The 19,744-nt window shown below is 38.3% G+C and overlaps 1 protein-coding gene across 1 annotated transcript in view; it reads right to left on the bottom strand.

Annotated features, from left to right (window-relative positions):
- Window positions 1-19,744, bottom strand: part of LOC149258432 (YebC-like protein) — a 219,581-nt gene that overhangs the window by 44,976 nt on the left and 154,861 nt on the right. Inside the window, exon 6 of the mRNA XM_089415357.1 lies at window positions 14,687-14,807. Coding sequence (XP_089271483.1) covers window positions 14,687-14,807 — 121 coding nt within the window. The remainder of the gene's footprint in view (window positions 1-14,686; window positions 14,808-19,744) is intronic.

Below are 19,744 nucleotides of genomic sequence, written 5' to 3'. Positions count from 1 at the left end.
ATTTATGCTCAAACCCATCGAAGTCGCCTCTCACAAATACTTGCAGGTGAATCGCCAAGATGGACGCTTGCAGCTGCATTTCTTCCTTTACGAATCCAGCAAACCAGCCTCGTAGCAACATGACGCCGATTCTATGCCAGAAAACTGCAAAGGTGCCGTCGCTTTCCCTAAGGAGACCAAGGCCATTACAGTGTCCAATATCTCGAGCTTAAGACATCATATTCTGAAATTGTCATGCAAGAATCCGTCAAAGAAACAAGTCGTTCCAGTTAATTTGAAGCCAGGAAGTCCAATCAAGGACGACGATCTGAGTCTTTTCAAGTGACTCCGACTGCTGCCAAAGATCAGTTGTTCGAATACCAGAACTATGTTAACACTCAAATGTTCAAATCAACGGACAGCGTTCAATCAATGGAGAGGCCAAGGTATAGATGGAGAGGTTGTTCGATGGATGGGGAAGCGATCAATTAAATATACGCTGCGTTCTAGTTTCTAATGGAGCAGTGGTAGAACAGTCACGCAGTCAGGATTATGAGATGGCTTTAATGGAGCAGTGGAGCATTTGAATCGCATTTCACAGAAGTTTGAGTTTAGCTTGAACAATATTGAATCTCTGGTTCGTATCCGGCAGGTCAGACCAGAGAATATAAAACGTCTATGACACTGACGCAGTGAGACAGCATTTGCAGCAGGTCTCTTGACAGAGGGCGCAGACAATATCAAAAACGTATATGACACTGCCTGGGGCAAGCAATCATAAGGTGCAACGACAGGTGAATGATTAATAGCAAGATTTAGTGGGGCAGAGAGCCCAATTTAGGTCCTGCGTTCTAACAATTGCAGATTTCAGAGAGTCTAGATAACGCTGAGGTTTAGAAACAAACTCACAAAAAATGACCACAAAAATTAGTGGCTCAAATTGGAGCAGGACCAGCAATCGCCCGCTCTGATACCATGTTAAACACACATGGGCAGCAAGAGAATCTGAAGGATAAAACATGAGAATATATTTTTATTAACAAGTGATATACATTTATAATACATATTGTGACCGTTGGGTTTCCAATCCCAAGGTCTCTTGAACTTCTTTTTGTCTATTCAGCTTCCACGCTAACCCATTGAGGATTAGGTGTCCAAATTATGAGTTGTAAGGAGTACATGTAGCAAGGAACAAGTGAACCTAGGCTTGCATAAGCAAGCTGGATCATCCCCAAGTGGAGGAGATGTCCCTAAGAGCTAGGAACCTCGGCCCAATATCCTTCTGCGCAAACCGAGAAATTGGCAACTGCTGTTGCACTAGGAACGCCAAGAATGACCCTTTATGATGCCTAGAATCACCTGAAAATGCAATTGTAGCTTCTCCCAAAAATACTCATCCAAACCCAGAAAGGAATCTGCCCCAAACCAACCATCGCAAAACCCACAAAATGGTGCAATTACCCGCTGAATAATAAAACGCACTGCTAGAAAAAAAGAGGATTTATGGCCTGAATACTGCCCGGAAAAATCTGCAAATTTAACCCCGGACTCCTCTCAACAAACCCACAAAAACCCAGAAAGGGTTTGGTTTGGTTCTGACCCCTAAAATTCAACCCCAAATACCACGTCCTCCTCCAACAGCTAGGAAATACGGCCTACCTGCAAACTCCCAGAAAAATCCCTCCAATCACTCCCAAAATGCTGAGTTATACTGCCCCAAGGTTCTCCTTATTTCTCCCGGCAAATTCCAGCTCCAAAACTCATCCCACAAACTCCCACGTGTGCCCAGTGAGTAACTTCTGTGCTGGCCCTAGATGCTCCAAATCGTGCTTCCTTCAAGCAGCAATCTCCTGCTCCCAAACTCCTCCAAAAGGTTGATATCCCACTGAAGCTCCTATGCCAAAATTCTCCTAGCAATTGCTACCCAGAAGACCACCGAAATGACCCAAGCATATCCTCTCCTGCGTCCTCCTGGAATACGCACTAGCTGAGTGAGTGGTTGAATGTTTGGCTCTGAATCCCTCCAGCTCCTCTCCAAAGTGGTACGATTTGACCTCCCTAGGGTGGCACTCGAAGTCCACCGAAAGAAGGGTGAGTTCTCCCCTTGGAGAACTCTGTGCTAAGCAACACTCGTGACCCAGCTAAACAGCTTGAGCAACAAAGGAAAATAGATGAATGAACAAAAGGCCCCAATAGCTTCTATGCTTCTTCTATTTATAATTTCTTCTTGCCTCCTCATGTGGGTCCCTCCATCCAATAATTCGACCTCCTTCCCTTAGCAATTTGATTTTCCTAAGGGGTTTGAATTCCCCTTTTGGGTGGCCCCCACATCCCACTACCAATTTAATCTTTCCTTTTTCTCTAATCTCTCCAAAAATTAAGTGGCGACTCCCTCCAATCACTTTTCCTAAGTTTACATGCTAAAATATTTCCCAACACCCAATTGCAAAAATAGAAATTCATCTTAGCCAAATTAATTTAATTGGGAAAATTACACTCTTCTTGACTATTTGGCTTGTCAAATTGACCTTCCTTGATCCAAACTTCGGCTTCTTTTGAGAGATAGTAATTTCGGCTTCTATTGCAGTAGAATGATGCCCTAATCTTTGCACGTGTGAATGAGATTTAGCCCAAAACATATCAAAAATTATCTTGCTCTTCTTCCTCTCTCCTTCGCTAGGTATTAGGCTTCTCTTCTTCTTTAGATCAAACTTCTTCAATGCTTGAGTGAGGTCGAGTTCCTCTTTATATAGTCCTTCTTGAGCCCTCAAATAGGTCGACTTCACCTTCTAGAGAGGTTGACTGCTCCTTAGTAGGCCGACTTGATCCTTTGCATTTGACAAGGTCTTGGAGGGGTATTTGACTTTTTTTTTTACTCAAATAATTTTTCTTACAATATGTAACATGCCCAAGAAGGGTTATTCATACATGACAATGACTCTTTTGACTTTATAGACTCAATGACAAATCCTAGAAGCTCTCAATGGGAGCTTGACCTAAAATAAATTTCCCTTGAGCATGAAACCCATGCCTCAAGAACAATAATAATAAATTTATTTTTCTCTTTTCATTGAATACATAAAATCAACATTACATATGCCATTATGAAGACCGAACCTAGTTACATATTTCAACATTTTGTGCATTATTTTATTAGAAGGGCAGCATTAAGCTAAATTAGGCAATTCAAACCCCTTAGAGGATTGTATAAATATAAGAGAGGTGTTCTCTCTCATTCATCATCACTTGGATTTGGCATATATATTTCTAAATATTTCAGACATGCAATTTGTGGAATGATTTGGATGACTAAATGCATTTTGATGTGTGGAATATTTTCGATATCTCTCTTTGAGCTTCTATTTGGCAAGTTTATGGATGGATATACTATTTTTGTCATGTAAGTGCACTTTTCATGCGAATTTAATAATGTTTCATCTCTAATGTGTGGAATGCTATGTCATAATTTTACTTGTGCCCTAAAAATCAATGTGAATTTATGAAACACTTGTAATCTTGGATCGTTGCATATGTTATTCATCTTGGCAAGAAGAACAATTTTTCCTAGAGGTAGGTTGTGCACCTTTTACCTTGAAACTCCATCAAATCTTGCATATCAAAGTATAAAATTCTAAAGCTGCTATCAAGTTGCATCCACAGAGAGCGTAGTTGCTTCTTTAAGCCTCCTTGAAAAGCGAAGTTCCTAAATCTTGATCATTTCGACTCCAATCTTCCCAAAAGCTAGGCACTAATCCTAGATCCTTGGAGATCACATTAACTTAACGAAATATCATTCTTTCACCTCTTTTCTTCGTCCTCTAAGGATAAGGAGATTTTCTAGGACTTGGTACGAAATTTTAGGGAGGAGGAATTCTAGGATTTTGTCCAGACAAGTTTCTTCATTTATGTCTCCTCTAGGCATCCTGCAGTTAGGAACGAATTCCAACAGCGAAATTTCAAGTAAATTGATGCCCTAGCTATCACACCAAGAGGGAACCCTTGAAGCTACTTCGAGTTGGGGATTTCTTGAACGTTTTCTCTTTGTAGTTCATCACTCAAAACCTTTCCTCTTAACTATAGGTGATCATCGGATGAGGCTTTACCACGGTATATCTCTCAACCCTTGGTCTCTTGTAGTATTTCTCTCAAGGCGTTTTTCCTAGAAAGTCACCCTAGCTTCTCCCAAAGCTCACACTTTAATTGAATCTTTCCATTGAATGAGCCATCCTTGCCTCACTTTGAATCCTAGTATAAAGTTTATACTATAAACACATCAATCACAAGTGATAGATTTTAGAAGTTCTGATCTTAGCCATTCATCATTATTGAATATTCCTAAGCCCGAGGCCATTCTTCATAGGTCTTTATTGGGGAGCCTTTCAGCTTTTCTTTAAGCACTTGAACCATTAACAGAGCCTCTCCATCGAATGGGCCTTTGAAATCACGTTATACCTTTCCATTGATCCTATCATTCAAGTGATTTCCTAGTCCTTGTCCTGTTGTTTCCATTTGGTCTAGTAGTTGTCCCTTAGGGCCCTTACTAGATTGAGCGGTAACAGGTTCAACCCAAAATTTTTATCAAGAACATAATGAGCTCGGGCTTTGTTCCACAGATTCATAGCTCGGACTGTCCCTATAGTCCTAGATCAGAGAAGGGAAACATACAAACCTTATTCCATAGATGGTTAAGAAAACGTTTTCGCTGAAATTTTCACAGAGAAAAGAAGCTTGGGTTTCTTGGGTCTCAACATAGAGTAAAAACTCGAATGCCTGCGATAAAGGAAAGAGTAATGCTCAAATCTCCTCTCCATAGCTCGGAGTACTCAAAAAGTTCGGATGAATAAAGGAAAGTTGGATGCCTCCTCAGACTTCACATAGTTCCATAGTTCATACTTGTCATTTCATAGTGTAATGCACCTTAGATTTCGCACTCTTTCTACAGGGATAAAATACCTAAACTCCGCAAGGTTTCCATAGAAAAATAGGTACCCTAGGTCCGCCATTTTCCACATAAACTAGATGACCTAGGTTTGCAAGAGGATAGTTGATTTACCCTTCTATTCGGCCTTGATCGAAAAGATAATTTTGCTCAGAGGTAACTCAAACATCACCACAGAGACAGATCTTAACCACCATAATTCGAATCATGCTTCAATTTTAGAATTTCTTTTGAACAAACCCCAGTCCAAAGAGCTCGGATGACAGACCTTCTGAAGCTCGAACTCCAGACCTGAAACTTCGAAGGACGCTTGGCTAGGAGAAAACCTCTGATCTCGGCCTAATCACAAGCCTGTAGTGTACCCAAACTCGAACCAGTGACTATGAATCATAAAATGGAAGGGTCAGAGTATCCCTATAGGACTCGACCTAGAGGCAAGCTTCAGATGGCAAGAAAAACTTAGACAAAGTTGACTCTCAATCCAAAAGCAGCTCTGTGAATCCTAGTTCGAACAAGGAGTAGCAAACCTTGGACTTGATCCATAGTCGCCCTTTTAAACGAAGCCAGCTTTAGCCCTTGTAATCATCCTCGTAGAGCTTCGCATAAGAGGATCCACAAAGTTCACATAAAGATATCACAGAGCTTGCATAACACAGATTTTTGATCCTTAGTAACTCGCATATCCATAGAGTAATGTGCCTCGGGGACTTCGGCCATAATATAAAGCCATAGGAATTTGAGCCCGAGATTTCGCATAAGCCTTGGATGATAATTCAAGGTGTCTTCTTCCCAAAACTCTCTTCAAATGCCTCTGATACCATGTTGATATTTCTAGGGAAAACAAGCTAGAATAATTTTCTTCAACAGATAACTACTTCCAATGATCAATTAGCATTAATTACATATCTAAAATCCAATATCATTAAGCAGTTATACAAAAGAAAATTTCAACCAATAAACATGAAAATGTAGTAGAAAAATAACTATGAGATCAGTGTTGAAAACATCAGCATCGGCAAAATATCGGCAAGGGTCCTGAAAACATCTTTTCGGCAAAATTGGCGAAAATATCGGCAAAATATCATAAATATCATTTTTGGGATTCAACTGCGTTAAGTAAGTCATTCAAACGTATGACCATTTCCATGAGAGGTAGTCGTAACTGACTAATTTCTCATGATTTTTGAATAGTTCACTTAGCACTCATTGCATCGGGTGATGCTCACAGGGGTGAAGAAGTGGGACTCATGAGAAATTAGTCAGTTACGACTACCTCTCATGGAAATGGTCATACGTTTGAATGACTTACTTAACGCAGTTGAATCCCAAAAATGATATCTAATATAATGCACTGCGTAAATCCCCCATACTTAAATTCAAAAAGAGTCAAGGGATCTCTACTTGAATGGTTCATGAGTCCCACTTCTTCACCCCTGTGAGCATCACCCGATGCAATGAGTGCTAAGTGAACTATTCAAAAATCATGAGAAATTAGTCAGTTACGACTACCTCTCATGGAAATGGTCATACGTTTGAATGACTTACTTAACGCAGTTGAATCCCAAAAATGATATCTAATATAATGCACTGCGTAAATCCCCCATACTTAAATTCAAAAAGAGTCAAGGGATCTCTACTTGAATGGTTCATGAGTCCCACTTCTTCACCCCTGTGAGCATCACCCGATGCAATGAGTGCTAAGTGAACTATTCAAAAATCATGAGAAATTAGTCAGTTACGACCACCTCTCATGGAAATGGTCATACGTTTGAATGACTTACTTAACGCAGTTGAATCCCAAAAATGATATCTAATATAATGCACTGCGTAAATCCCCCATACTTAAATTCAAAAAGAGTCAAGGGATCTCTACTTGAATGGTTCATGAGTCCCACTTCTTCACCCCTGTGAGCATCACCCGATGCAATGAGTGCTAAGTGAACTATTCAAAAATCATGAGAAATTAGTCAGTTACGACTACCTCTCATGGAAATGGTCATACGTTTGAATGACTTACTTAACGCAGTTGAATCCCAAAAATGATATCTAATATAATGCACTGCGTAAATCCCCCATACTTAAATTCAAAAAGAGTCAAGGGATCTCTACTTGAATGGTTCATGAGGCACAATACTTGCTAAGGTTTTGCAAATGGGGTAGCAAGCTAAGTGGGCTTGATTGTGGGGAAAAACTCCACAGTCAAGCGCGCTTGAGCCAGAGGAGTTCTGGGATGGGTGACCTCCTGGGAAGTCCTGGTTACCGGGTGCAAGCCCCGGAAGTGATGATTGATGCTATGTGATTCGTTCTCCACATTTCACTAGTTTCAATCCCACTTCTTCACCCCTGTGAGCATCACCCGATGCAATGAGTGCTAAGTGAACTATTCAAAAATCATGAGAAATTAGTCAGTTACGACTACCTCTCATGGAAATGGTCATACGTTTGAATGACTTACTTAACGCAGTTGAATCCCAAAAATGATATCTAATATAATGCACTGCGTAAATCCCCCATACTTAAATTCAAAAAGAGTCAAGGGATCTCTACTTGAATGGTTCATGAGGCACAATACTTGCTAAGGTTTTGCAAATGGGGTAGCAAGCTAAGTGGGCTTGATTGTGGGGAAAAACTCCACAGTTAAGCGCGCTTGAGCCAGAGGAGTTCTGGGATGGGTGACCTCCTGGGAAGTCCTGGTTACCGGGTGCAAGCCCCGGAAGTGATGATTGATGCTATGTGATTCGTTCTCCACATTTCACTAGTTTCAATCCCACTCCTTCACCCCTGTGAGCATCACCCGATGCAATGAGTGCTAAGTGAACTATTCAAAAATCATGAGAAATTAGTCAGTTACGACTACCTCTCATGGAAATGGTCATACGTTTGAATGACTTACTTAACGCAGTTGAATCCCAAAAATGATATCTAATATAATGCACTGCGTAAATCCCCCATACTAAAAAAAAAAATATCATAAAATATCGACAAACATTAAAAAAGCATAATATATTCAATTTTTTCGGATTTTTAAACATATAAAGCAATAACAACACGAAGTAAACACATTGGCACATAAATATGAAGAAAGCACTGATATATAAGATGTAGTGGATGAAACGTAAAAATGATACATCAAAGGCGATGTAGATACCAAATCCTATTGATCCCTGATAATTGTCCAATCAAGGACTCAAATGTGGAGAACCAATACAAAATAACATCACATATATAAAAGTATCTCATCATCATGAGTTATATGTAGCAAAACAAATAAAACTAGCAGCTAGCTATCTGAAATCAGTGCCCTATCCCCCTTTTATGGGAAAACATGACAGGTTGTTTGTCAGGCCTACCCCTAGCAGTAGAAGGCCCTGACCCTGCACCTAATGTCAAATAATGGTTGTTGGGATTGGAGTTGCGTTCTCCTATATCTATAGAAAATGGTATTGATGTTGATGCTCCCACAGTCTCCTCCTCCTCCTCCTCCTCTTCCTCCTGCTCCCCTCCCGAATCCTCCTCTTGCTACACCTATACTAATGGTTCCTCGTCTAACCATGTACGTGACTCCTCCAAGATGGGCACCTCAGACTCCACACTCCACTAAGATAATACATCAATATTGTCTAAGGAAATGGCATATGGATCCATTGGTTTCTCTATTTGCTTTACTCGAAGTCAGCGATTGTAATGCACATACACTAAATCATTGAGGCATAAGAACTCCCACCTGTAAGAGTGTAAAAAAAACTAATGAGTCTTGATTCTTGACACTTGAGGGTCATAAATTAAAATTTCAATAAAACTAATGAGTCTTGACTCTTGACACTTGAGGGTCATTAATTAAAATTACAATAAAACTAATGAGTCTTGACTCTTGACACTTGAGGGTCATTAATTAAAATTACAATAAATGTAATTGCTCAACTAAAGGTTGAAGCTCAAAGTTATACTTGTTGCGCTTTTTTGAGTGTATTTTCTCAAATACACTCCAATTGCGCTCAAACCCTAAAGAGCTACAGGTTTGACTCAGGTTTCTTATGGCCAATTTCTACAAATTTGGTGCCCTTGCACCATAGCTTCGCCACCAAATATCTACAACAAAATAAAGAAAAAACTTAAAACATAATTGAATTTAAAAAATCTAGAATTATAAATAAGTAAATTTCTAATGAGTGATGACTTGTCACTTGCGTGGCATGAAGAGGGTCTTTTCCCAAATAGCATCATCAAAGCCAAATAGGCCAACACAATCCCGATAAAACTGTATATCGCGATTGATTTTGCTACGAAGCTCAAGACCAGGTACCATCCTATGAATACAAGAATGGAGCCCTTCCATCACCTCACCATCAAAATCAAAGTCGCATTCGTATAAAAATGTGAGGTTGAGGAAGAGTGTTGCTGCATGAATGGGTCGATGAAACATCCTTGTCCACCGACTATCAATTGCATCCCATAACATTATCTGTCTACTAAGCCCAGCAAAACTGCATAAAAACACGAATGGACTCCTTGGCCCTATCCATGGCCTCATACAAATAAGCCATTAAAGGCTTCTCTGCATACCAATCTCAGAACCTTTACTATAGGTTCACTAACTGAGCACACTTCTTCTACTCCTTGCCAAAATGTGTCAGTGTACACCATTTTTGCAATGGCTCTCCCATCTTGTCTCCTATTGTATCTACAATCACGCCACTCATCAGAAACAAACATTTGCTTCAACTCAAACTGGCATTGAAGAAAAGACTGAAGAGTAATAAAGTTGGTGGCAAAACGTGTGATTGCAAGATGCTGCAACTCCTTGTTTCTAGTGTATCTCCTCATGAGGCTAAGAACAAAAGCATGGTTATATATAAACTTGGGGATGCTCCTAGCCATATCAATCACCTCCTTGATGAAGGAGAGTTTCCCCATATCCTCAAGTAGCAAATCGATACAATGTGTTGCACATGGAGTCAAAAATAATGTGTGATGCCTCTCCATAAGTATCCTGCTAGCAGCCATATAATTAGCTTCATTATTTGTTAAGACTTGCACCACATTTTGCACACCAATCTCTCGGATGAACCCATCTAACAACTCACGTATCAATGTTGCATATTTTATATGCATTGACGTATCCACTCGTTTAATAAACATGGTACCTTTGGGACAATGTACCAAGAAATTTAGAAGGGGTACCCTTCTTATCTATGCAACCATCAGACATCACTATGCATCCAAACACCTCCCATGTATGTTTCAACTCCGCCAATAGAGAGTTGACGTCCTACTTTTCTGCTTGAAGGATTGGCCCACGCAACTCCTCATATGTAGCACTTTTGTACCCTGGGCACACAATAGAAATAGCATCACATATTGGCTGCCAAAATGGATTGTTTTTGGTGATGTTGAGAGGTAAGTTGCTTCAGAAAAGACACCTCCCCATAACTCTATCTGCTTCTTGCTTCTCTTTTTTTTAACAACTGGTTTTATGGAAGGTTGTGCTCCATGTCCAGTTCGTGGAACAAAAAAGGATGACCTGCCACTCCCAGTAACATTAGCACTAGCAGGTGACACTGTGGAGCCCCTCCCACTACCCTCAGCCTCAAAATCAGAAAAGGATATCCCGAAAGATATACCTGCACATTCAGCGCTATTTCTTTATACCTCTTCTTTATTTTTGTCTTTTTCATCAATTACTTCCAGAGCATTTTGTATAAGCTTCACACTAGATTCCGTAAAAAGCCCAACATCATGTCCAGGGAGTCTAGCCAAATGCTATTTCAATCGCATAACCCCTCCTGTCATCTTGTCCCCACACAATTTGCATGTTACATATGTCTGATTTGTCCCACCATCAGGTTCCCCATACTCCCAAAATGGGTCCAAGGGCTTTGGCATATTTGTAGAGGATTAATTAAAACCTAGGGCACCAAAAAAACAAAAAATTGGCATTAAAGCCCCATACAAAAAAAAATAACATCCACCTCATTTAAAAAATAAATAAATAAATAAAATACTACATTATTTGCAATGAAAAATGGCAATAAGATAAGAAAGTTAAAAAAAAATGAAGATTACTGTCCAAATATGGAGAAAACCCTTGCATTAGCTCATGGGCATGAAAATCATAGCAAATGGGAAAAAACGAAAGAAGAAAAATGTTGGTAGGCAAAGAGGCAAGCAAGCATAACCCTAAATCTATGAAAAAAATGATTAGCATAGGGGTTTTTAAGAACATACCTATTACTAGAAGAAATGAAGTTTGACTCACTGTTCCTGAATTTGATCCACAAAAAAAAATTGGTTGGTGATGATAATGGTTGTTTGATCCTCAATCCCTCCTTGAAAACCACCACAAAGCTCTTCCCCTTCCTTCTCCAAGACTAACAAAGCAAAATGAGCAAATAAAAGTCAAAATTTTGGCTTTGTAGTCGTAGCCCAGCTTGCCCAGCGATAAATTCGATTGTTGCGTGATATTTTTCCAATATTTCGGAAATATCACAATATTTTCAAAGTGGAAAATATCATGATATTTACTCGACGATATCTTGTTTTGTCGAAAATATCGCGATATTTTCGAATATTGATGATATTATTAACACTGCATGAGAAAATGAGACAAGAGCAAGGTTACTTGGGAGCGGGAGCAGAAGCGGGGAGCGGAAGAGGGAGCAGGGAGCGACATTTTCAAAAGCTCTCGGGTTTGGAGTGAATCAGGAGCTAATTTTTATATATTTTGATGCATGTATGTCAACAAAAGCATGTAGAATGATGAATTAGATATAGAAAAGCATAGAAGCATGGATTAAACCATATAACATCAATCATCTAGAAGTTATAATCTTCTCAACCACGTCCACAAGTTACAAGTTCTCATTTATATAACATGTATGGGTGCACATAACAAAAATAGCATCGAGTACAATCCATCTTTGAACCGAAAATACATCAACAAATAGGCTCTAGAATCTAGATGGCCTCTAGTATCCAAAAACATCATGCTACAACAAATAGCTACATATCATCAAAATCATTGCCTATCTTTGGATCTTTGTCATTAATATCACCCTCTAAGCAATTAACATAAGATAGAAAAAATGTAGCATGTCAAGTCAAGATTTTGTTTGAGTGATGGGTACATTTTAGTGATAGAGGAGTTCGACAACCAATGTCACTAACATCAAGGTACATAGAGGGCTTGGTGTTCTTGATTAAATACAAGTCCCACACCCTAGTACATGACAAAATCCAACGGAAACATTGCAATCCCCCCAATCCTGAAATCCTAAAAAATTGACAAGTCTGTTGGATTTTGAGTGAGATCTAAATTCTACTTTCTCCATATAAAATCCAATGAGGTCAGAACCACTCTCAAACATCCTGAGTCATTTCATGGTAATTTTAAAAATTTAAGTAAAAGAATGAAAATGAAAGATAAAGGAGAATGTCACTTTTACTTTAAGAATTTAACATTACCATAAATTGCATATCAATACTAGGGACATAAGCTTCAATATTAGGCTGCCCTACTAAAAAACTATTGTTTCTTTGAAAAAAAATTGTGTTTGGAACATCTTTGTAACAAAAAATTGTTAAAAAACCAAGGAGTGAATTTTTTTTTTGCGGGAGCGTGCTCCCAGGTTGCTCCCAATTCGCTCCCACTCGAAGCGTGCTCTGGGAGCGATTCAAAGGGGGAGGGATCCGCTCCCCCGCAACCCTGGAAAAGAGACAGAAATTATCCCTGAGGCCAAGGAAAAACCCACAAGGGGAAAACCCATAAATCTTTCCTTATGAGAGAGAGAGAGAGAGTTCAAAGTTCATCAACACATCCAAAAACAAGACATCAAAATAACATCTAACCAAAAACAAGAGTTGCCAAGCCTTTCCTCCTTTCTTCTAAAATTTCGGCCCCCCTTTCTTCTTCTTCCTTCAATGTAACAGAGATAATCAAGTCACACGTTGATGTGCCAAATGAGAAGGAGAGGTCTCTTATTTATAGTCTTCCAAAGGGGTCAAAAGGGTGCCTCCAAGGGGCCCAGCTGACTTGAGCAATTTAGGAGGTATAATATAAATTTCTATTTCTTCACATGATGAAAATACCGACCATGGCTACTATATTTCCAACAGATTTGAAATTGAAATTTTGAATTTTATTATGGAGCCCAAAAACCCACACGATTTTAGGACCAACTTTAATTTATTTTTGAATACTTCTGTACTTAATAAAAAAAATTTTGATCTCAAAATATTTAATTAAATCCTTCAATAAAAAGTCCTTCTTGACCTCATGATTTGAGCAATTTTTTAGCCAATGATGAGCTGCCACATCATCTCATTTTGCGGACTTTGTCCACAAGAAGGGGTCTTCAATCTTTGATCGAGCATATCTCTGAAACCGAGATGAACCACAAGGCATGCCATATACCGTTGGAATCAATACGACAAGGAGAAACAAATGATGATGGTCTTGTGATCAATATCATTGTCCTCTGCATCTTTTTTCCTCAACAAGTACAGGGCTTCTTGTCATTGGGAGGTTCCAATCAATGCAAACTTAGATGAATATTATGAGAGTTCAAGGACCGACATTGACATCGATGACAATACAATTCAACAGAACCTACTTAGGCTCTCATCCTAGGATAATGGCCCAACTGAAGAAAATTACAGCCCCAGATCTCCCCTTGATCTCCTTGGCTGATTTGGATCTCTTATGTTGCACTTCTACACTTCCTCAAACCTGCACACTAGAATGGAAGTCCTTATCCACTCACCACTGAGACTCTTGATATGGCTTTGAGACTCCTAGGCTCTAATACCGTATCATGATAACACAGACATAAAGAAAATCAAGATTGTGTTGATTAAAATGAAAGCGAAAGCTTTCTTATAAAAGGTTACAAGCTATTCCAACCAATCCACCTCATGAATGTGGGATAGATTGAGAAACACACTAAGGTGAAATAAAGCATAAAAATAACCTAAAGTCAAAGTGACTTTATAATGCCTATGTTTAACATCTACATGCCCATTACAATCTGACCTTTTACCATTTGGTAACGCCTACTTCTAGTCACTTTAATCTACACGTATCTAAGCTGTCAGAAATCTACAAATAAGTATGCACTTCCAGATGACATGAGGTAGTTGAAGGTGGACATGTATGGATTCTACAAACCTAATTAGGGGCATCATTAAAGTAAGAAAAGGGCATAAAAGGACCTAACATCACAAATTCCAGTGTCATTTAAGTTAACCTTCCAAGGTGTGATTTTTCTCCAAGACTATTTCACTTCCTTTAGAATGTGAAAGCCCACTACTCAAGAAAACCAGCCTTTGTTTGTTTTATCTAGGGGGACAATAATCCTAACATATAGTGTTAATTTTTTCTTGAAACTAGGCAAGGTCATATTTGATTATTCGATGCGAGAATATGCACCCATCATCAGACTACTTGTTCATGAGGCTAAGTTAGCAGATAAAGTTGAAACATAAAAATGGGGTTCAATAAAGCAACTCTGAATTTCCAGAAACAAAGAGCTTAATTGCTTGACACCATTAAGCACTGCATTCCAACAGAACATCTACTGATATTACCAAACAAGCAATATCTGTGGAAATAAAACTGTCTCATCTCTAATTTGACAAGTTAGTTTTTTGCTCATATGGAAAAGTCTTCACTCTAGTTTATAAAATTTTGAAGTAGACCGTAGACGTAAAATCTGGACAAAAAGGTTGAAGCAATAATAAAACTGGATCAAAAAACGGTAAACAGAAAAATACCTCGACAGTTGTAATGGGTAAATATTCAAACCCACCATCTGTTTCAAAAGGAATTCCTTCCTCACGGAACTTGGACATCACATGGCTGTAGTTTTCTGTTGTAGTAACCACCTTGAAGTATCTGTCATAATATGAAGATATGAGCATCTCTGAAGCTCACTTCAAAATCAAAAACAGGTTAACTGATTAAATGATACTTTAAAGTTTAAACCAAGGATAAAATACGCTACGCACTGTAACTACAACGTATATGATAAAAACAACCCTACAAAATGAGAAAAATAAATTTGCCATAGATACTCCTAAGATATATGCAGCCTATGTTGAAGGCAGCTTAACCATATTAATTGTCGCTTTTAAATCAATCAAAACCTGTTAGGAACAAAATAGCAATTCACAGCTATACTAGTAAGGAAGCAATGCTTTCCTAAACAAATTCCCACAATCGTTTTCCTCCTTTGCCCCATTGATTTTCTCATTAATTTGAAATTTTAATCTACTATCAATGACATTGGTCATACAATCTAACATTTCTCTAAGAGTGGATAAAAGTATGTTGAAATCATCTAAAAATCTAGGAAAAGCATCACTGCTCCTAGATAGCAACAAATTCACTGAGTTTACTCCCTGGAAGTAAGATGGTTCAACACTTCATCTTTGGACAGTCCACATACTATGGGATTGAAGACAGATATTACTGCTTATGAACTAAGCTGCACAATGGGGTATTACCCCCTTGAAAATGCATGGTTCATGTTACTATTCAAACTAGCACTTGAGATCCAAAGTCCGAGATCAGTGCTAGACAATGGGCAACTAAAGAAGGATGCCAATGTCACCACAAAAACCTTCATCTTGCCTTAGACTGGCTCTCCTTTAGTAAAAGGGGTGTGCAGCTAGAATAGGATTACTGAGACATAGACAACAAAGGCTAAATGTGATATGTTGTCTGAGTAAAACGTATGTTGTGACAGAGGAAAGTAATGTGATGGAGGATTGAGACTAGAGTTTATCCAGATTGGGCAAATGAAGTCAAAAAGGGATTCAAAAGGGTCAAAATCAAGTGAATGGGGCTAGTGAAATGTGTCACCTTTGCATGCAAAATCTCACCCATGGATTATTGTTGGAAATCAAGGTTTGTAAGCCCTTACAAAGGTGCTGTAGTCATGCACATGCTAGCAAATAAACAGTGATTTCATTCAAGAAACTCTTCCATGAATTACAAATCAAAATACTTACTGTTGATCCCTACTGGTCAACTACCCATGCAGTGCACCCCGTTTTTCTTGACAGAAAGAAGCAGCACCTGATCAGCATGTCCGTGCCATCCTGCCATCATCAGCAGCTTGATCTTTTTGATTTTAAACCCAGTCTGCATGTATTAAATGTAAATAATCTTAGCAGACATGAGTCATGTATGTAATTTGCCTAGGTGGACCTAACTTTCTGATGATAATCTACGTCCCGGAAGGTTTTTTGTCTCACCGATCCACGGATCGGCAGAGTTTTCCTTCAAACCTGACCCCAAAGCCGGGATTGATTTTGTCATTAGAACTTTAGGAGAATCCTAGTGTGTTGATCTGCTAGATTATCGTTGTGTCGCAGAACTGGGTGTTTTTGTGAGGGTCTGTATTAAATGGGTTTGTCCCTTAAGATGTATTTTTGTAAAAGTCATGATGTAATGTGTCCTGAGGGTCGAGAAATGTTTTAAATCCCCTCATGAGTCCTAAGTTCTAGGTCCTAGGTGATGTTTCCGAAGGCTTAGTTCAGTGATCCATGTTAAAATGAATTAAAAAATTAAAAAATGAATAAAAATAATAAAATAATAAAAAATTAATAAATGAAGCAAAAACCCTAACTAATAAAATAATAATATTTTAAGTGAATAAATCGACGGATGAGATCAAGAGATGTCTTGATCCTCATCAACGGTCGAGATCATTTCTACATGGATCACTCGAACTAGCCGTTAGGATCATTTCCTTTATATAGGGTCTTAGGGGGTCATTTCAAGGCATCTGATCTGTGAGTCTGTACTGAGAAAGCTCTCTTGTAATCTGATTTTCTGGTTAATAAAAAGACTTTGGGGTCCAAATCGTGCTGGTGTTACTCTCTGGGATTGCTGAAAACCTTTCTGAAGGAAATTGTGGGCGTTTGGGGAAGTTCTAGGCTGAACCAGCTGACTCCCACAGGCTTTTCTGTGCAGAGCCCAGCTGATCGTTCCCTGGGTTAATCATTCAAAGTTTCTTTTCTGTTTTACATTGAGAGATTCTTTTTATGTTCACAGTGAAGTTCAAAATTTCTGATATATTGAAAATATTTCTGCTCTTATTGTTAAATCTGGCTGTGTAGGGGCCGAAATCTGTACATTAATTAACTGTTCTAGGGTTTTTAGTTTCTTTCTGGCATACTTCATTAGGGTTTTGTATTTTTGTGTTTTCAGATACAGGGTTTTCATCAAGAGAAATTTTGAGTCAGCTGTAGAAGAGCATTTCTGGAACCAGATCGTCAATATTTACATGAGATCAAAAAACGGTGGAAAGCCCTCAGCAATCGAAGCCGTAGCATGCATCATTCCGAAACCGAAAGCATACGCTATGGTTTTTCTGGGCAAATCGCTTCATCAGCTGAGGTTTATCGTTCCAGTTACTGCGTGAACAGATCCTTTGAAAACGACTGTGCAAGAAAAACGTCGATGTGTTTGGCATGAAATAGTATTGAAGAATCCAGTTGTGAATTTGGAGGCATAGGTTAAATCAGAAGCACGTGCTGGGGTTTTCTGAGCCGCCATCAATCATTCCACGCTTCTAAAACTCATCATAAGCCGCATATGAACCTGCAAAAGCACACAAAACCCTCAGAAAAATCAAATGCGTATTGGAGTTCTGTGGTTATTTACGTCGGCAGCCAGGTAAAGAGCCCGTGGTCCTTAACTCGCTTTCGTTTTCTGCTGACGGATATCGTAATGATCAGCAAACGCGTGTTGATAAAATGGTAATGCGTTTTCTGTTTTCCGACGGCTAGGTTTCCTTGGCTCCCTTTCCGATCAGCTGCATCGTTTTCCTTTTCTGTCTGCGTGAGTTTAATGTGCAGACCAGTGAACTCAAATATTTTGGTTTACGCTGTGGTTATTTGATATATATGCATAGGATATATGTTTACGTTTTTATATTTTTTGTTTTTTTCGGATTTGGCTTGGTTAGTCATAGTTAGCGTAGATTTATTTGTATTAGATTTTAATTTATTTTTAGTTTAGTTAAAGTTTTGTATAGTTTTGATTTATGATTTACAATAGATTTTAATATTTAGGTTTATGTTTGTATAGTTAATTGTTTAGATTTAGTTTTACTTTAGTTTATTTCTGTAGATTATAAATTTTGTTTTATTTTTTAATTAATGTTTATGTATATACCTTTAGGATTTAGATTTTAGATTTAGGCTTTCATATGAATGTTTAGTTTAGCTTTAATTAGATTTTAATTTTTGTTTTAGTTTTTTTGATTTTTGAATAAAAAAAAAAAAAATGAAAAAATATATTTTTAGTTTTATTTTTAATGATTAGAATTTAGTTTTTAGAAATTTTATTTTTATTTTTTTTTAGATTTTTTAATTTCCATAATATCGAAAATCACCAAAAAAAAAAAAAAAAAATTGAAAAAATATTAAAATTTTGGAAAATTATTTTTGCTAGATTTCAGTTGCTTTCACGTTATATCTTTATTGCTGAGATCTAAAGTTTTCAAGCCGAGATGCGAAATTGATATCTGGTTGATGGTTTATGATTCTCGTGGTGATTTAAAGCATTCATCTTTTCAAATTTTTAGCTGCTGGATATCGTTTTTTTTCTCATTCTAAGAGCATTGTGTTTTTAGCTGATGATAGATGATTACTGGTTCATGGTCCATCTTTTTATATCATCTAACAAGTAATTGTTTTAATAACAATCTCTTAAGGCACTGGTCTGTTAAATTAATCAAATCCATCGAGTGCTTTTATTATCGTATCTCGTGTCTCCCAACCAACTGGTCGACAGTTGGTCTCATCACCTCACAGGGTCTACCCCCCTTAGCCGCGGGAGACAGGCTTAAACGGAGGGATCGGGGATCAGAGTGACAGCCCCCGGTCCGAGCGTTGTCGTGCCAATTCGCGCGACAACATTTTCTGGCGCCGTTGCCGGGGACAGAGTTTTTCTGTTCCTGGAGTTTCATCGACATTCATCTTCTCATCTTCTCATCTCTCATTTGAGCTGGCAGATTCAATATTTTGGCATCTTTTCATCACATATCAACAGCATCTCTTCGGTGTGTTTCTTGTTTGGGTGGCGACTCCATTTTTTATTTTTTCCCAGACAAGAAGCCTCCCGCATATCTGTTTGTTGGTTACTTCTTGGATCTTAGAATCAGTTTTATTGTTCAAGTGGCGACTCCACTTCTTTCATCTTTTGATTTTCTTGAGCAAGGAGCTAGTTCTATCATCCATCTGATCCCTTATTGTTCATCATGGATTATTCATTTAAACCATGTCATTTTACTGATAATCTCCATGATCTTCCGAAAGAGGCCATTGGTAAATTACTTAAGTTCTCGGGTGATGATTCGGTCGCTGTTAAAAGGCATTTAAACATGTTTACTTGTGTAATGATCTTATACTGTAGATTTCCTCAATATAATAATGAAGATTTCAAGATGCGTCTATTTGTCCGTTCTTTAGAGGGTGATGCCTTGAATTGGTTTAATAACTTTCCTAATGATTTTTTCACTTCTTTACAAGACATTCTCAATGCTTTTAAAGATAGATATGATAGTCCAAACAGCTTGCCTTCTACTTCTAAAATTGTTGAACAGAAAGAAAGTAATTCAGCTGTTGAAGAAAGATTTCAAGGTCAGAATGTGTCATCCACCGGAAATATTGCAGATCATCATAGTGAAAAATCAGGGATAAATGACAATGAAAAGGAGGAGCAAAAGCAAATAATACAAGATTTAAAGATGCTGGTGAAAAATCTGGAAAGCAACCAAACTAATCTTATCAATGATGTTAAAACTTTACACACCCATC

Source organism: Pinus tabuliformis, chromosome 6 (genome assembly GCF_031772625.1).
Source record: "Pinus tabuliformis cultivar Carrire ecotype Pingquan chromosome 6, CPIR1, whole genome shotgun sequence".
Lineage (NCBI taxonomy): Eukaryota > Viridiplantae > Streptophyta > Pinopsida > Pinales > Pinaceae > Pinus > Pinus tabuliformis.
Note: the sequence above shows the minus strand (reverse complement) of the source record. Positions and strands in the feature narration are given on the sequence as shown.